This window comes from Fringilla coelebs (genome assembly GCF_963513975.1).
Source record: "Fringilla coelebs genome assembly, chromosome: 2".
Taxonomy (NCBI): domain Eukaryota; kingdom Metazoa; phylum Chordata; class Aves; order Passeriformes; family Fringillidae; genus Fringilla; species Fringilla coelebs.
Window position 1 is genome coordinate 10,983,785 of NC_140029.1, and position 18,250 is coordinate 11,002,034.

Genomic DNA, 18,250 nt, shown 5'->3' on the forward strand with positions numbered 1-18,250 from the left:
TTCATCCCTGTCAACCAGCACTCCCAATTTCTTTTCTACTGGGCACCTTTCCAATGACTCCCTAACACCCATAACAAATGACAAATGTCAGATCTTTTAAGAGACAAATTATAGAATCTTCATGTTTTAACATCCCCAAACTAACCTGCTAGGTAGTCAGGCCATTCTCCCAGTAAAATAAAAATAATCAGTGGTGACTACACAATACAGTTCTACTGAAACCGAAGCATGCACTTCATGTTCCTGTCAATCCAAATGTATGTAGTTTTTCAGGGGTTTAAAGAGAAAGATTTGTCCTTAATATCATTTTATTGTTAGATACAAACATTAATGATTCAAAAGTTGCATAATTAGGACCTAAAACCTGATGATTAGTGCACCTGCACAGTGGGAAGCCTTTGTTATGTCTTAAGCTTGCTACAACAAGTACAATGTATTCTTTATCTGAAGACAATCAAAAAAGGTAACAAGAGCTAATTAAAATAAGAACTATTAATATGAAAAAAAAAATATCAGACAGGAACCATTCCACCTTCTAGAGAGTGTTGTTGAGTATTGTGAATTCTCACAGGGAACTGATGCATAAAGTTTTGGAGGAAAAACTGGTAAAAAGGATATTTTGGCTTCAAATGCTCCCCAAAGCCTTCACTGCAATCTAAACTCATGTAGTACCTCAGTTCTTCCCCTTCAGTCAGTTCATCACTAAAATAAGAACAAACAACTTTGGGTGAGAGCAGCTGCCTGCTGGCAAAATATGTATGTACTGAGTGGCTTTCAAAATTCCTTTTTAATATTGCCTTTTAGGAAATATAAACAAATATTCACATATATGTAAGCAGACTTCTAATGTGGAACAATCCAACAGGTAGTATATGTGGCAAATCTTAGAAGTGTAAATATTTACAGAAATTATGTGGATTGTGCTTTTTCCTGAAGAATCTGCTCCCACTAGGAGACAGTTCTGCATTTTATCCTGGACACTTTAAAATTCTTGTGGGGACTTCATAAATAAGTACGATGCTGCTACTCCTATGTGGATTTCATTGAGGCATCACACAAAATTGTACATCAATAATTTAGTCCCAAGAACCAGAGCCTCACAGTATCTGATTAATGTCACAGCTTTGGGCTTTGGACTTCCTGGGTAAGTAGGCTGCCAAAGACAGTAACCAATCTAATGAAATGCACTGGGAGATGAATTAAACCCAGCAGATTCCCATTGTGACAAAAGTCTGCAGAAAAACAAAGATGGAAAATGGAGAGGGAGAGAGGAGAATTCAATAGTGCAAATGAACTGAAAATTGGATGTGTGCTGCTGTCGATATATCTAAGCAGAGAGCTAATAATCTTTTTTCTTTACAGGACAAGGAAGAAGTTATATTTATTAGTGCAATTATTTCTAATTCATTTTTAGCACCCAAGTCTTCTTAAAAGTGAAAATAACTCAGAGGGTTACAAAGATAATTATAGAGCTGAAAATAAAAGAAATCATACATCTGAACATTGTCTTTAAGGTATAAACACCTCAAAGTAAAAAAGAATGTCCATCTTGAATAGGAAAATAAGCTAATGAAAGAGACCATTAATCTGGACATCAAGGGAAATGTGGTATTTGTTCCTGTGTAGAATTTTTCAAGGAATGGAACAAAAACTTGGCTGAGTTATGTGAAATGAGATGGGCAATATACTGAAGGCTGTAAATCCTGCCTTTCTGCTCAGTAGAGACAAGTTAAATCTTTCCATTTGAATTCAGCTCTGTTTATAATAGATAAGAAAAATGACATGCGGGTGGAAAGATAGTCATTAAACATCGTATATTAGAAATCCATTTATAATTAGAATTCTGATTTAGTGAACATATTTATCACTGAAGGCATTAACAACTGCAGGGTTTTTTTGTCTTTTAATCAGGAACTGGACTGATAAGAATTAGATTGCCAGGAAACCATGTTCTTAAAAAGGAAATGGCAGATGGTATTACCAGGAAAATTCTGTATCACTCCCTACTATCAGCAGTATGACTCTGCCAATGCTTTAATCTGATTTTTTAACACAGTGTGTAATACCAGTGAGTATTAAGTTGACTTGAAGTATTTAGAATTACAGTTAGCAACATATTTCCTGTCGGTAATATCCATAGAAGAAGACAAATTATAAATTGTGTCAACTGATTCATAGTAATTGACCAAAATGCAATAAAAAATAAAAGTTGTGCTGTAAATAAACAAATAAATATGTATAATCAACCACTGAGAAGACCATAATGTCAGCTTCTGATTAATTCTGCAATCCCACCTGTGAGAGCTGAGGCACCAAATTTCTTTTAAAAAGATTCTCATTGCAGAGTATTTTCAAGTAATCCACGCATCGCAGGCAGTGTAAAGGCACACAGAACTTTTCTTCACTCATTCATTGTTGTGTTTTTTAATCTACATATGTTAGTGACCATCATGACTAAATATACTATCCCCTGCATTTTTTTACAATTCTGTTTTTTTGAAAGAAAAATATCATTAGTTCATCTTGGTACCTGGTAGTTTTACCATTATAAAATATAGTTCAGAAGCCTTTTTTACCACATCTTCCGAAAAAGAAACCCAACCAAACCAACAAAATATTGAAATAATGATTCAAAACCAAAAAAAAAAAAAAAAAAAAAGAAAAACAAAAACAAACAAGCAAAAAAAAAAAAACAAGAACCAAAAACCACAAAAACACCAAGAAACCCATTTCTAGGTAACTTCTGTTTTCAAACACAGTTAATTCCTAGTTGGTATTTGGTGATGGAAGAGATGTACAAAAATCATCACAGTAAAGCAAAACCATCAAATAAAAAACCAAAACAAACCAAAACAGTTGTAACTGTTTTGTAAAATCCCCTGTAAGTATATTTTAGTAAACTGAAAGATAAAGAGTATGTCACAGCACAGTGGGATCAGAGACAGGACTGTGACCACTCAAAATGTAAATATCTGCACAGGGAACTGCAATTATTTTTTCTAACATGATTCATCCTGTCATCCTATGGATCCATATGTAAAGGAGGTAAAATATTACCTACAAACCACGTATAAATTTTCAGCAAAGCTCATCCCTATGACTTTACATGCTGCAGCATGGTTTCCCTTCCGCACAGATTTCAACCTATCCAAAGCTGGTTTTTAAATAGAACTTTTATTTTGTACTGCAACTCCTTTCCTGAGGTTTTGATGAACGAAACTGGCACAAGGGAAGCTCAGATTCTCCCTCTTTCCATTCTGATGTTTCTGGGAATGGGATTAGAAAGTAATCACCTGAGACATGCTCTGCATGCGCAGTTGCACCAGGGTCTGTCTGGTTGCTTTAATTTCCTGGATGCCAGAAAGCTAGATGCCATTTCTGCTGGGAATGTTCAAGTCCTGGGAGTTCCATGGTGGTGTAATACCCCAGCTTTGATTAAAGCAGGCTACCAACATTTTTCTTATGACCATGAGTGAGAAAAGAATAACAGTTCCTTAAAAAGCAAAGGAAATATTTCAGCCAGTTAAACACAAATTAATTGTTTGGGTCAGAGAATTTCCATTATGATACTTTGTACCAAGTAGCCATAACTGGCACTTCAGAAAAGTGGAAGTACAGGAGCTTCTTCCAAAGAGGCACTTCAGAAATTGGTCTAACTGAATAACTGAAATTTGACTGAGGAGAGATTCACATCATCTTAACTCTTATATCTGCTAGTAGATGTGATCCTAAATAGTGGCATATGTAGAGAAGTATTTTTTTATATATATATATATATATATATATATATATATATATACATACTTAATATAATCTCTGTAATTTGTATGCCTATTTTAATGGAGATATATTTCCTGGAAGTATTTATGGAGCCTTTCTCTTCCAGCAGGTTATTACCTTTATTATATACACATTTGTATAAGCTTTTGTTTTATAAATAAATATACTTGTCAAGATTAAAAAAAAAATCTGTAGTAACTTCACTATAATGATAAACAGCAGAATGAATATAATCTGTTTTGGAGTTGTTCAACATCGTTGATAAATTTTCACAGCTGTAAGTGAATGCTCAGTGTTAGGATGTTTAGTTCAATCTTTTGTTTACATGTTTTTGTTTCTCCAAGATGCCATGATTATATCAGGAAAATAGCTTCTTCACAACTCCTACATTTCTCTATTTTTTTTATGTTACACAGTTTCACCCTGATAAGCACACAAAATCAAAATGTATTAATTGTCTAGTCCTTCTGGGAAGAGTTTCACCACTTTATTTGTTGATGTTGCATCTTGAACACATTGTGGTGGTGTTTTGGGCATGGGGATTTGGAGTCTATTTAAGGTTCTAGGTGTTTTAAATGTCATTTTTAACTTGCAAAGCTAATTTTATTAATTCTGTAGTTTAAATTCTACAACTTTCTTATATATTTTCAAATAAACCACACAGATGGAATGCAATTTCATGTTATGGCAACCAGAAAGGAACTTAAATCCAGCAAGGCTGTGTGAAACTTGCTTGTTAAAAATTAGGAGAATTTAAAGGCCCCTCCCTGAGTTATACTGAAATAACCTTAGTTATATCCTGGCATCATGACAAATACTTCTTTGTTTTATGTAATGTTGTTGAATTAATAGCAGTACTTTACAGAAAATTTAACAGTGCTGTCTGTTATATTGCAGTGAAGAAAATATGTGTAGACTATCACTTTCTAGTAATACTGGAAACAAAAATGGGAAATTCTTAGGAATATAATGAAGAGATGCCAAATAAAAAACAAACCAAAAAGGTCTCATTGAAGTTGTGAAAGCAAGTTAGTTTACCTGGTGCACTTCATAACCTACAGAGGAAGTCGTAGCTGATAATGCAGGGTGGAATCCCACTGACTTTACAGATCCTGCTAGTTTTTCTATTGTATTCAGGACTTGTAATAATGGAGATTTAAAGTATTGAAGAAGATGCTTTTGTCCCTTCAATGTCATGTAGAGGGCCATAATGATTTTTCTTAAAACAATGAGGGGAAGTGTGATTTACTTGGTTCATGTCCTTTCCTGGCAATTACACGAGGGAGTTAAAATCCATATTGCCCAGAGGTGCATCTAGTCTTTAGCTTACAGTAATTCTTTACTTTGAAAGGAAATAATGTGTTTCTTACACATCTGGGGTTTTTTTAACAAACGTTTAATTGTTTGGTCCATCTGTTTACTAGTTGGGAGTAATAATTATTTATATAGCCCAAGATTGGTCGGCATTTTCATAAATGCAAAATACAAAAGAAACCACAACCCATGGTAAATACACTTCAGAGAGTCTTTTCCAAATGAAAGAAAATAGTTTAGAAAATGAAATAAAGCTGATCAAAATTTTCCATCTTCAATTGAGGGTAAATTATATCCTTTGTGTTATTCTTTTTTCATGATGACACTTTGCACCTGCTGTGAAACAAATAAAACAGCACTAGAAGAGGGTGTGTTTTTCCTTTAATCTGACAAGGAGACCTGCTGAAATTTTAAACTTTCCTTTTCAAATTCTATAATTATATAGTATATTGCTAATAATTTGCATCAGTCATGTCTTGGTTCTATTACATATCCTGTGTATTTTAGAAAATTGATAGAATGGGGAAAATTTCTCATACTTACATGCAATACAAGTGTAAGAGTTTTTCTGTGAAATAACATTGCAAAATGAGATCCTGAATTCTGTTAAGAACAGGAAATGAGCTGCAGCTTTAAACATGACACACTGAATACTTTGAAGGTACTATTAAGCTTCTTTTTTACCAAAAAGAATAATTTTATACTGTCTTTATTGGAAAAATGAACATTCTACTTTCACGGTCAATACACTATCAACAAAATTATACTGATCTGTGACCATGAGAGATATGGTAGTGTAGAGGTCATAAAGGTGGGGTTCTACTGCATAACAGCATTTATCCTGAGATAGAAGTATTGTTTTTGCCATTTGTTTGAAGACCTTTTTTTATTTTACTGCATTTAGGTTTCTGTGAGACATCCCTGTCTCTGATGACCAGTACTTCTTCCTTCTCTACTAAATTCTGTTTGTGTTCATCTTGGAACACTTTGTGCTTGCAGTTTTATTTTTTAAGCAGAGATTTATGTGCCTGGATCATTGCTATCAGGTGCCAAGGATCTCAGATAAATTTCTCTCATAAAAATGGTTATATGTGAAATTAGGTGTAAGGAGTTTGTGCCTCTCCTTGAGTATTCAGTGAGACCGCTGTACTTTGCACTGTGCCATCTCACTCTTTAGTATTTAAACACCTGCTTTTTTTACATGTTGTCTAAATATGCTGGGATTTGTTCCTTTTATTAGACATCTTGTATGTTGCAGTCAATATTAAGACATGAATAACATGTAAATTATGTAACCTTACATATCAGATTTTTAAGGTAAGATAAGAGTGTGAAGAGATGCTAGAAATCTGACTTTATAGCAATGCATGTGTTGTAGTCATTCAAACTTAGAAATGCTATGGCCTATAGCTTATTTTTGGTATTTTATTATGCAGAATGAAATCCCAAGTGAGTGTAATGAAAATATGCATTTCTACAATTAGGAAACAAGTTTAACAGAAGAAAATAGCATGCTTTCTTCTGAAAAAGATTGCATTGACAAATATTAAAGTAATAAAATATTTACTAGACTATTTTTGATGGAGTTTTCTGTCTTAAGGTGTCATCATGATGGTGTATTATTGTCCCAATTATTATGCAAGCTTTATGTGCTATTTGATAACTAATTTTATTGTATGAAAAGTAACTTTAAGCATCTCTATATAAATATTATAAAATGTGGATCCATTTTTAATAAATAAGTATTAAAACTATATTTTGAACACTGAAAGATAATTTGCACTTTTTTTAAAATTAATTTGTTGTGAGAAGATGAAGAATATATTCAATTTTATCAGAACTCAAGAGAAAGAATTTGCTTTGCATTTGCTGCTCTTCACAGAATGCCTTCCCTTTCTATAGGAAGCAAGACTGTGTGTTTGAGTATAAACTTGCTGCCTGATTTAACATTTCATGATCTTACTGTTGATAATTTTTAATTCCTAGAAATTTTATTTCTTCTTCTGCTCATGTAGGCAACACGGAAGGAGATTGAGAAACGCCAGGTCCAGCTTAAGAGCATCAGTGACTTAGGAGAGAATTTGAAGACAGTGATGAAAGGAAAGGAAAGTCTAGTGGATGATAAACTCAGCCTGCTGCACAGTAACTGGAAAGCGGTAACTTCACGTGCTGAGGAATGGTTCAATCTCTTACTGGTAAGGAAAATGCATTTCTTCACATAGAGGAAATGTTGGTTTCCTGTTGTACATGCCCAGCCTTATAGAAATGCTTTTTCTGGTGCCTTGGACTGTGCTTATTGAATACACAAGTACACAGGCAATCAGACTGATTCTTGTTTAGTACATTGGGTATGTTTTGAAAACCTCATTGATTACCAAGTGGAATTTTGATTGTTAGCAGTTTGCAATCCTGTCTCTCTCAATAGTTCTTGCATTGTTTTTGGTTTGGGGCTTTTCCCTGATAAATCAAATGCAGTTTAAAGGACCGAGATTACTTCAGTAGTCAATTGAAAATAATAGTCAAGTTAGCTGAGAAAGTCTTAGTATTGATACCAACATCAGCTTCTTTTGGCTGCATTAGGATTTCTGTTTGGAACAGTACAACTGGGAAATAAGTTTCCACTTGCAAGTTGGTTTGGCCCACAGGGTAGTTCTGGTGCGTGTGAGTTTTGATTCACTTTAGAGGCAACTAAATCCTAAGCTCTTCTCAGAGTGCACACATGATGTGCTGAAGGACTGTGATTTGGTCTTTCAGAGCTTCGTGATCCTCCTTTGCATGGTTTTATAGGGCATGTTTAAGTGGGGATAGATAGTTCCTTTAGGGGACTGGATTAAGTGTAGTAGACAGTAAAACCCCTAATAAACATTTCATACAGATTCAGGAGCCTCATCCCCAGCTGCCTCAAACTACAGATAGTGACATAGCTTTATTCATTCTGTCGTGAAGAGATGACAGCTTGAAAACCCTTAACTACAGAAGGGTTTTAACATCTGGGCTGTCAGAATGCTTTGGGAAACCTTGCATGCTGTTTCTGCTCCTGACAGCATGGGAATGCAGTTTCACCCTGGAGAAACAGAAGTGATTTCTAAGGATGTGTTTGTTGGCCTTAGTCATGACTTTTCAGGCCTTGATGTGTTGGAGCTCCACTAGAGTCTGTATGGCTGCTTTACAAATACTTTGGCAATAAATATATAGCATCACTACAGGGCTTCCTCAGCTGAGTAAAGTATCTGGAAAACTTAAACATTTCATTCAGAATCATGTAGGTACACAGATTTAATGTGGAACTTATTGTAAGAAGCATATAATGGAGTTTACAGGTTGATATAGTTATGTATTACTGTATATCATCTCTTTCCCTGCTTTGGATTCTGTGGTTAACATTTGCTAAAACACATGATAAAAAGGTCTAAGAGAGGTAATTGAAGGGTTTTTACCAATTTTAGAACAGCATAAAATAAAGGTAGGTACATTAGGGTGCCAAAAGAATTAGTATCTTTGATTTTGGGTATGTGGTCTACATATGTATTATGTGAGATATGCATAGGCCCCATTCTAGGGAGCTCACCCAAAAGGACAAAGTTTTAAATGAAGCAGAGAAATGAAGATTTATCAGAATATCAACTAGAATAGCTTTTAAATAGAAAAGTCTCAAAGCAGAGAAGTTAGATGAAATGTCCATAGGCGGTTTAGATACAAAGCTCCCAGTCTTGATTGTGATTTTGCAAGTGCATCCTTGTGGCCATCTGAGTTTCAGTCAATTGACTGGCTTTCCAAAATGAATTCTGTACCTTGTTCTTGGGAAACACTCCTTTGCAGCTCCTGTAGGTCTGGCTAGCAGCTTCCTGTTCCTCTCAGCACCTCTCTGAGCTGCCGACACCTGCGTCTTGCTGTGATTTTGTCATCCTGCTGCCTGTCACTTCTCTCTCTCTCCCAGAATGTCTTTTTCAAGAAACCTAACAGGCAAAGTGAAGGAAACAAACAGCAGATTCTATCCTTTACAAAACAAGAAGTTACTGTGTAAAATAAACAAGTTTTCATAATGTGTGCATGTTTGCCACACTTGGCATAACTACAGTTGTTATTTCAGTTCTGATTACATTTTTTGTATGCAGTATTTACCTTTTCCACATACAGGAATATCAAAAGCACATGGAGGCTTTTGATCAGAATGTAGCTAATGTCACTACTTGGATGTATCGTGCTGAAATACTGTTGGATGAATCTGACAAACAAAAACCCCAGCAAAAAGAGGAAACTCTTAAGGTAAAAATAAAAATGTGATTTACTGGAAAGCATTCATTTTATTCTAAAAAGGACTGTGTCAAAACTAGCATATTTCAAAAGGTATCACAAATGGATTAAAATTCTTTTTTCTATGCCAAAGCTACCCTGTAGCAACTTGTAGATTACTTAATAAATTTGCTCTGTAATACCAAAATTAAATCCCTGCAGAAATAAAACCAGATTGTTATTGTAATTCTTGGGAACTTCCTGGTGAGTCAAACAGCAGCTTATTAAACACATGTCTGCTGGAAAATACTCCTTTAATTCAAGGGTTTTTTTTTTGTTTGAGCAAAATATTTTCCTTTTCTGTCCCCTTTATTTCTAATTGTATTTATGTTTTTCTGTGGTACTTTTCCAATATTTATGATATTTCTCTCATATGATTGTCTTAATTCTAGAAACATTGCTTACATTGAGGCCAGATCAACGACACAGACAAGAATATAATATGTTGAACTAGCTGTAGCATCAGGGATTAGTGTGTTGAGCTTAGGGTTTTAGTTGGCCAGTTCCATCTTTTGACCAAATGAAAATTAGCTTGTAATCTGGATGTTTATGTTAAAATATCTAATTTTAAAAACCTTCCTTAAGAAGGACATCATATTATTATCTAAAGGGATTTTTCTTTTTCTTCTGAAGTCAATGTGAAATTTTACTTTGTAATGAACTCCATGGTTATTACATAATATCTGAGTAGACTTTGCAAACCAAAATCAAAATTGTATTGCTGACACTGACATAATGATGCCATTTACTGCAGCAGAATTTTACAAATTCTAGGGCATAAATCGATGCCTCATTGATCTCAGCAGGATTATGAGACTGGCTTTTGTAGATGAATGAACAAGTTTGCCACCATCAGATACAAAGCAAAATTATCAATACCTATATTTATGTTTGCATTGCGCAAAGGTATTTCATGCAGACAGTAAAATGTATTATGTAATTCTTAATGTCCAATTATATTTCTGATTCCCAAATGCCTTGCTATCTATTTTTGGTCTCTGCCTGTACTGGGATCTACTGTTAAGATTAATATTGCAGAAGATAAATGCTTTTGCCCTCTTTTTTTAATTTTTTTTTTTTAATTTTTTTGGTTTTTTTTCTTTTTTTAATTCGTGACAGATTTATAGAAAAAATTAGGACTATTTTTTTTTAGTCTGGTCATTTTTACTTGCCTGAACTATGGCCCTGAGCAGTATTGAAAGCAACAATTACACATCCAGTTCTATAATACATGAATTAGCAGCTCTTCCTAGCTTTAGGAACACAGAATAATTTAGTGCATCCTGAAATATGCTGCAATATTATTGCAGATAAGAATCTGCCTAGAAATAATGATCCCCATCAATTTCAGCCAGGAGATACTAGAACAGACTTTTAGATACATTCCTGCTGTAAATTTGAGGGATACGAGTGGGAATGTTATCCAAGGTATTTCTAACAGATTTACACACTCATGCATAATTATCTGAATTTGCTTTGTGGTTTTGCTCCCTATTCCTTTGCACACTTTCTCTCTCTCTCTCTCTTTCTCTCTCTCTGCATTTATTACTAACTTCAAGCCCTGTCTCTTGCTCACGGACTGTAGCGCTTAAAGGCTGAGCTGAATGACATTCACCCCAAGGTGGACTCTGTGCGTGACCAGGCCAGAGACTTGATGGCAAACCGTGGGGACCACTGCAGGAAAGTGGTAGAGCCCAAACTCTCAGAGCTCAACCAGCAATTTGCAGCTATATCACAGAGAATTAAGAGTGTGAAGGTAGGAGGACTTGCTTCCATAAGGAGATACATAAAAAATGGTGTTTGTGTAAGGTGCGCAATTGCAACTACGTAGCGGGCTACAGTTCCTCGACAAATTGAGCTTTAAAAGGAAAATAATGTAGAACCTAAGGATTTTTTTTATTATTATTAAGTGTGAGGATTTGGGGGTTTTGGCATTAAGGTCTTTTTTCACTGTTTTACAATTAGAAGTATTCACTGAACTTATATGAATGTAACAATGATTAAGTCATTAACTTACAAAAAATGAACATCTGAGAATTATTAAGTCTCTAACTTTGCAAAGTATGAGTAGCCTTTTTCATATAGATTTGTTTTGAGAGCTAATTTTTCTTCAAGTGATTTAGTCTTTTCCTATGAGTCTGAGATTCACCAGTGCTGGAGATAGAAATAGATAGGTAGAGATTGTATCAATTTTACTTCAGTTACTCATCTGTAGAACCAGCATGACTGTTAAATTTAAATTCAGTGTGGATTAGGCAATTTTTAGCCAAGTTGTGCCTTCTGATTTGGAATGAAGAAGAACATAAGCCACCTACTTTCTCCATTGTATTTTGCTGCCTTTATTCTGAAGAGCTATTCAGCAGATTAAATGAGGCAGCCATGAAGGTTGGTACAGTGGATAATGGGAATGCACAGATCCTGATCGAAACTATTACTGCTGGTCACTGTACTAACACTGAAAGTAAATGCACAGAGATCCATGGCAAAGCAGGAAATAAGCTTGGCAAAAAGCATAAGCAAAAAGATGTGGTTTCCACAAGTTGTTGGGATCTGTGCAGAGCTTGGTATCCTGCCTAACCGGCACATCTCTGTGGATATTTGGGTTTTTTTTAGGCTTCATTTCTGAAGGAAAATTATGTCTTCTGAATAAAGGTAACAATTTTTTCCCTAATAGCCATCAGTAGTATTTCAGCCATTCCAGCTTCTTACCTACTTCTTACACATGTACAAGCTGTAGACTGAGGACATCTTTGCAAGAACTGTGTTGTCTGATGTTTTTGCTCTGAACATCTGCTATCTGCAGTCTGGATTTCCATCTCAGTTTTACTTTGCACTTGCATGTTATTGTAAACTTGCAGAGTTGATGAAGCCTTTGATGGGATCCTGTGAAATTATTGCTTGTCCTAGGGAAAATGGGACTACCTATAGATGGTTTATTGGGGGTTCAGTGTTTGCACTGCATGTTTTGGGCTCACTCAAAGAAGGGACAAAGATTCTTGTCAAGATGAAGTGTCTTCAGAACACAATCTGCAAATGTCTTCCACTTGCAGTCTTCTCTCTCAGGTTTTCTTCCATTTCTGAAGGAAAGGTGGGCTAGAATTGGCAGAACCACTCTAAGATTTAGAGAAGAAATACCCAGCAAGATGACAGGAATCACTACAGCACACAAATTATAATGGTAAATTAAAATTTAGGGGATCTTTTCCAAGACCTTGGAAAATGCACAAAGTAGAATATGATTCACAAAGGATACTTGCTATTATAAGTATTGAATCAGATAGAGAGGTAAAAACACTAGTCTGAATTATTGACTATTCTACTGACTTGCTACATGAATTTGGATAAAGGACCAAATTACTGGGTCCTTTTTTGTGTCTACCTGTATAATGTAGGCAATTGTACATTTCTTATGTTTTGGCCTAATGAGCTGGAAAATTATTATTATTATGGGATGATATGCTTCCTATTTTTTTTTGCTTTTTTCCCCTATATTTATGTAAAATTATTAGCTCTGTGAAAGATTAAAACATAAATTCAAGAGGATTGAAAGCTCTCATAACCTATTTTCAATAATTACTCATCTGTCTTCAAATTAAGGGTTTTTTTCCAAATTTAACAATAATCAGTACAACAGTGAAGTAAATGAGAAATGATCCATTAAGTCAGTGAATGGTAGTATATAATTGTCATGTCGAGAATTAACAAAATGTTCATAGTATACTGAAATGAGAGTTAACATTTTCAAGTAGTCTTTGAACATCATTCAATTACTGGAACTCATTTGGTATTTTTCTTTCTACTTTCTTCTTTGTTATTGTTTTTAGCCATTTTCAGAGTCTATAGATTTTATATTCCAATTTTATTAGTTGGTTTGTCTTTTAATGACATTTAAGTACTTTAGAAAATATTCTTCAGAGTATTTGAGAAGAAATTACTGTGTAGTTTTCTATTATTTCTAACTCAGCTGAAGTGCATGATGAGTGTAATTCTGAGCCTCCTAATGAAAATTTGTGAGCACAGTATTATTCTCTATAAATATTTTACATTATTATATTTCCATTAATGTTTGTAAATGCACAAAATCTTTGTTGTTAAAATAATCAGCCAGATACAATTACGGGTTTTTCACTCTGAGTCTCCCAGATCATCTGAGAAGATATTTCTTTTGACATCCTGTCTCTCATTTTTTAATTGATTAATTTTTATTGTTGCTGTCTTCATTACATAATAAAGAACATAATACCTAATAAAATAATAAGTAATTGTACCAGAGGAAAGAGTAAAAGAGAGCTAGTTAGGATATAATGTGGTTATGTCTTTAACAAGAAAGACAGGTGCACATCCAAGAGTTCCTAGACCATCAAAAAGCATTAATTACCTTTAAGTCTAAATTTTATGCAAGAACCACTGAGATTTTCTTTTTTCTTCTTGGGTTTAAAGCTTTGAAGGAAGAAATAATTTCTGTTGATGATTTTCAATTCAATTAATAAATAGACCATATATTGTCCATAATATATGTACATATACATTCACAGGCACTTGTGTCAGATCGACAAAAGGCAGTGCATTGTTTTTAAGAAGTTGGAGAGTTCAAAACTGAATACTAAACTAAAGCACCATAATTATACTGTGATTTATTTTGGAGGAATTGAGTCTGTTTTCTTTGATTGACTTTGTTTTTTAATCCTGAATTTTTGTTGAGGCTTTTTGAAACGAAAGCTTAACTTTTTTGATTTTCCCAAAATGTTATGAAATACTATTAGGGGAATATTTTACACAAAGTTTTTCTCTCCTTTGTGTTGTAGCACTTACCTGGCACTTCTACTATTCTATGTGAGACAACAATGATTTCAACACTAAACCAGATTAACATTAAAATTTTCTCAATTCTTAATAGTAGGTTTTGTTCATCTGAATGGACTTGTTGCTGTATGAATAATTTCTGTCAAACCAGATTTAACCAAGTTGTGTAAACTTTTTTTTTTTTTAATTTTTAGAAAAAATATTATTTATTTGGACTTCTTCTTACACGCTGATGTGAGACTGTATTTTATTTTTCTTCTTTTTAATTTTAATTCACCTTAAAATTCTTTGGTTTACTTACATGGAAATTCTACATAAATTTGTATCTTTATTTGTATCTTTGGGTATTTGAGTATGGTGTAGATATTTTTCAACATGATGGAAAATCTACCATTGTTTTAAAAATAGGGGGTAGCACAGATATCTCTTTTCATTTCTGTTTCTAATAAAACTGAAATGTGTGGTTGAAATAAATAATATTTGTATTTCTCCATTTTAGCCCTTCATCCCTTTGAAGGAATTGGAGCAATTTGACTTCGATATACAAAAAATGCTTGAACCACTGGAGGTTGAAATTCAGCAGGGAGTGAATCTGAAAGAGGAGGACTTCAATAAAGATATGGTAATTTGGTTGAAATGGAAGCCTGAGCAAAATAAGAAGGGAGATGAAAAAATCTGAGTGAAAATCAGAAACCCATATTTGCGTCAGGATCTTTGGATATAACTTAGGCAAAATTTTTCTATGCTAATATATTATAAAATTAAAAGTCCCAAATTAGCACTAACTAAATTTTTTTGTGCTAACTTAATTTTTAATTTATCAGAAAAACATTTCTTGTCCCTTATGAAAACACTAAGCAAACCAGGAATGTTATTCATGGGTTCTGTGCTACTGCCAGCAGTATTACAGAACATTGAATCAATATTAAAATATCTGTAGTAGTATAATAGGCCAGGAAAAGTCAGAATGATGTAACAAAAGGGGCACTATAGTAAATGAATACATTCACTAAAAATAAATGCTCATGAAAAGAAATGCCACTTGCCAATTTGTTCTTAACAAATCTGCTTATAGCATTTAATGAAAAAGGTTTTGTGGCTAAAACCATTTATTAATATTAATATTTGCTGGGGGGGGGAGGGGGGAAGAGAACAAGCAGTAAAATACTGCAGTGTTTTACTACTATTGTAATTGCACTGTGTGATCTCCAGAGTAGTTTTCAGAGAGATGACGTTTTTTGGCTGGGCAAAAAGGGAGATTCATCTTTGGACCCTCTCTTCTTGAGTCCTCAGCAAGATCTGATATATATTTGCTTACAACCAATATAAAGACAATATCATTTTACTTTTAAGGAATTCTTCAAAGGTGTCTGTTTCATATCAGTGCTGGAAGGAATCTTTACAAGCTGTTTTTTCTTTTATTCAGGAAAAATAAAATTTCCGGCTCTATGCCCTGCATGCAGAATTTAGCATATGTATGCACTGTTAAATTCAAAGTGAATCAAGTTTGACAGGGCAGTTTCCACTACCTGAGCATATTTGGTTCCCTTTCTTTGCATCAAATGCTTAGAGTGGTTCAAGACACTGCCAGAAGCTGTGACATAGATTCAGCTTCGAAGATTCATAGATTTGTAGGTGGCTGCTACATAAAAAATGCTTAGTGATAGCATTTTCCCTATCAGAATAGCTGATTTTCAATGTGATGATACACAGAATGGTCAGTAATTGCATGGTCTGCCAGCATACTGGCAATTTCAATCTCTACAGACAATAGTTTAGAATATTTTACATATAGCTATTCGTTTTGTTTGAAAGTAAAATATATTTCAAGTTTTTGCCTGTGTTTTTATGCTGTTATCCTGGATGCTGCATAAGACCTAATACAAATAATCTGTAGATTTGCAGGTGCTCTTACTTTTATCTCTCTACCTACATTTCAGAAAGCAAGTAAAAGTTACTTGATGTCAGTATACCACTGCAAGTGTCTGTTACATGATTGCTTTAACATGGTCTATATCTACAAGTACTTAAGTAATGATTAGATTAAAATGCACATTATACTGGTTATTTTTTTAAATCAGAGTGAAGAGGATGAGAGCACAGTGAAAGAATTGCTGCAAAGGGGAGACAGGCTTCAAAAGGGAGTCACAGATGAGAAGAAACGTGAGGAAATAAAGACAAAACAACAGCTGTTGCGGACTAAACATAATGCCCTCAAGGTATAGGAGCTACAGTTATAAGCACATGCTATTAAACCTTTTTTTTTTTCATTTCAGGGCATCTTTTTGCTAAATGAATTGCCATTACTATTTAGCAATGAGTAATTTGAAACTATTTGGCTATAGATGTGTTTTTTAATACAGTTCTCTTTACACCTTGCAAAAGGCATTTTACAATCTCCAGCTTGAGAAGTATTGTCTTATCCTCAGCATTACAACTGTGTGACTGCCAACTGGACAGCCCTGATTTCTTTGATAATTCCTTTTTTAACATGTGTGTTTTATATTTCTTCAACAGCAGTTAGTTAGAATCAGGTCCTGCAAACTTACATTCTCAGTTGAATAACACAATTCTGGCCATGAATAAGTTGTTTCTCCTTCAGTAAAATACTTACACTCCTGTTAGAAGGGTGGCTCCAGCCTATCTAGAATGGGCTAGGTGGTAATACCAATAGACATAAGAGCTAGGAGGCTGAAACCCAAAGCTGCATATGAAAATTCTGAGTTGACACAATCCAGGAGGTAAAACTGTGATATTGTTCCTAGAAATGCACATGGTATGTTTCCAGCTAACAGATATAATTGGAAGTGGCATCTTTCTATGACAAATAAAAGTGATGAAAGATAGAATCTTACAATTAGAGTTACCTTGGTCACCTACCTGGAGCTATCGGCAGGAGAATTTTGGCTGCTGCAGGAGAATTTTGGCTACTGCAGGAGAATTTTTATGTCGTCAGCAAGCAGAATCTTTCTTTCTTTGGGTAATTTTGATTAGGTTATCTTTGGTTTGGGGAACATGGCGCATTTACCTTTTCTTGTTACTGATTTTTATGCATGCTCTTTCCTTTCCTTCTAATTCATTCTAATTCCTTTCCTTCTAATTTCATTCTAATTCTTAAAATTTTGCAAGTCTGTGTGAATTCAGGAGAAGAATAGCTAGGATTTACTGGTTTGTCCACACTTAAAGGAAGCTTGAAATCTATTAGGTGTATCTTTGACTGTTCCAGCTAAATGGAAGCAATTCATAATTTTTATGTTGGAGAAACAAGAACAGTGTTTATTGCACTGTGCTATTGAGCAGATCCTCCTTGGCTGTTTTTTATGGTATAGTGATAGATTTTCATTTGGGTGACTCAGTCAAGGCATTCACCCTGGTGAAAAAAATTCAAGAATGGTTCAGGCAAATTAATCTGAGTATTTTTATGTAAAATATACCACTAATTTTTAAATTTACTTCCTAATAAGAAATTACAGTAATTAAAATATTTTCTGAATTCTGCATGAGTAAAGTTAAGCAGTTAAAGCAAATGTATATTTAATAACATTTCTAAGGGAAAAAACCAAACATTTTATACCTTCCTGCCAAAGAAAAGTTGTAATCCTTTTTAAAGCAGAGTTATAAACATAATACATTTGTTATGTATGTGGTATTTAATTTAGATAAAGAAAACCTGTCTTTGCAAACTTTTCTGCATTGCAGAGATTTTCATTTGAATAGCTACAGAGTTTTCATGCAGGCTAGAAATTCACAGGAGTCCACAAAATACAGAAGTCCCACTTTTGGCTAGATACTAAGTGGGCTGTGTTTCCATCTGTCCAGTAAGTATTCTGAGCAGAAGTGTTTTATATAAAATATTGACATTTATGTAAGAGTCTTAACTTCTCTGAATATTGGTGACTGTCTCAGTGGTTTATTCAACATGTGAACAACACTGAAATAGGTAACCTCCTTTTAAACAAACAAACAAAAAATTGTTAAACTGATGCAAATATGTTCACTTACTAAAATACTTCCTTTAAATATCAACATTTAATTAAAAAATTAGCAGCCTTGTACACTT

General features: G+C 34.1%; 1 protein-coding gene across 6 annotated transcripts in view; it reads left to right on the top strand.

Moving 5' to 3' along the window:
* The window catches only part of DMD (dystrophin), a 972,793-nt gene that overhangs the window by 363,040 nt on the left and 591,503 nt on the right, over positions 1–18,250 (top strand). For 5 of the 6 annotated variants that reach the window (XM_084201221.1, XM_084201219.1, XM_084201223.1 and 2 more), the window contains exons 34-38: positions 7,110–7,289; positions 9,232–9,360; positions 10,973–11,143; positions 14,690–14,812; positions 16,272–16,409. In XM_084201221.1, coding sequence (XP_084057347.1) covers positions 7,110–7,289; positions 9,232–9,360; positions 10,973–11,143; positions 14,690–14,812; positions 16,272–16,409 — 741 coding nt within the window. Of the gene's footprint in view, positions 1–7,109; positions 7,290–9,231; positions 9,361–10,946; positions 11,144–14,689; positions 14,813–16,271; positions 16,410–18,250 lie in introns of those variants that run through there. The other variant, XM_084201224.1, reaches the window with a different exon arrangement.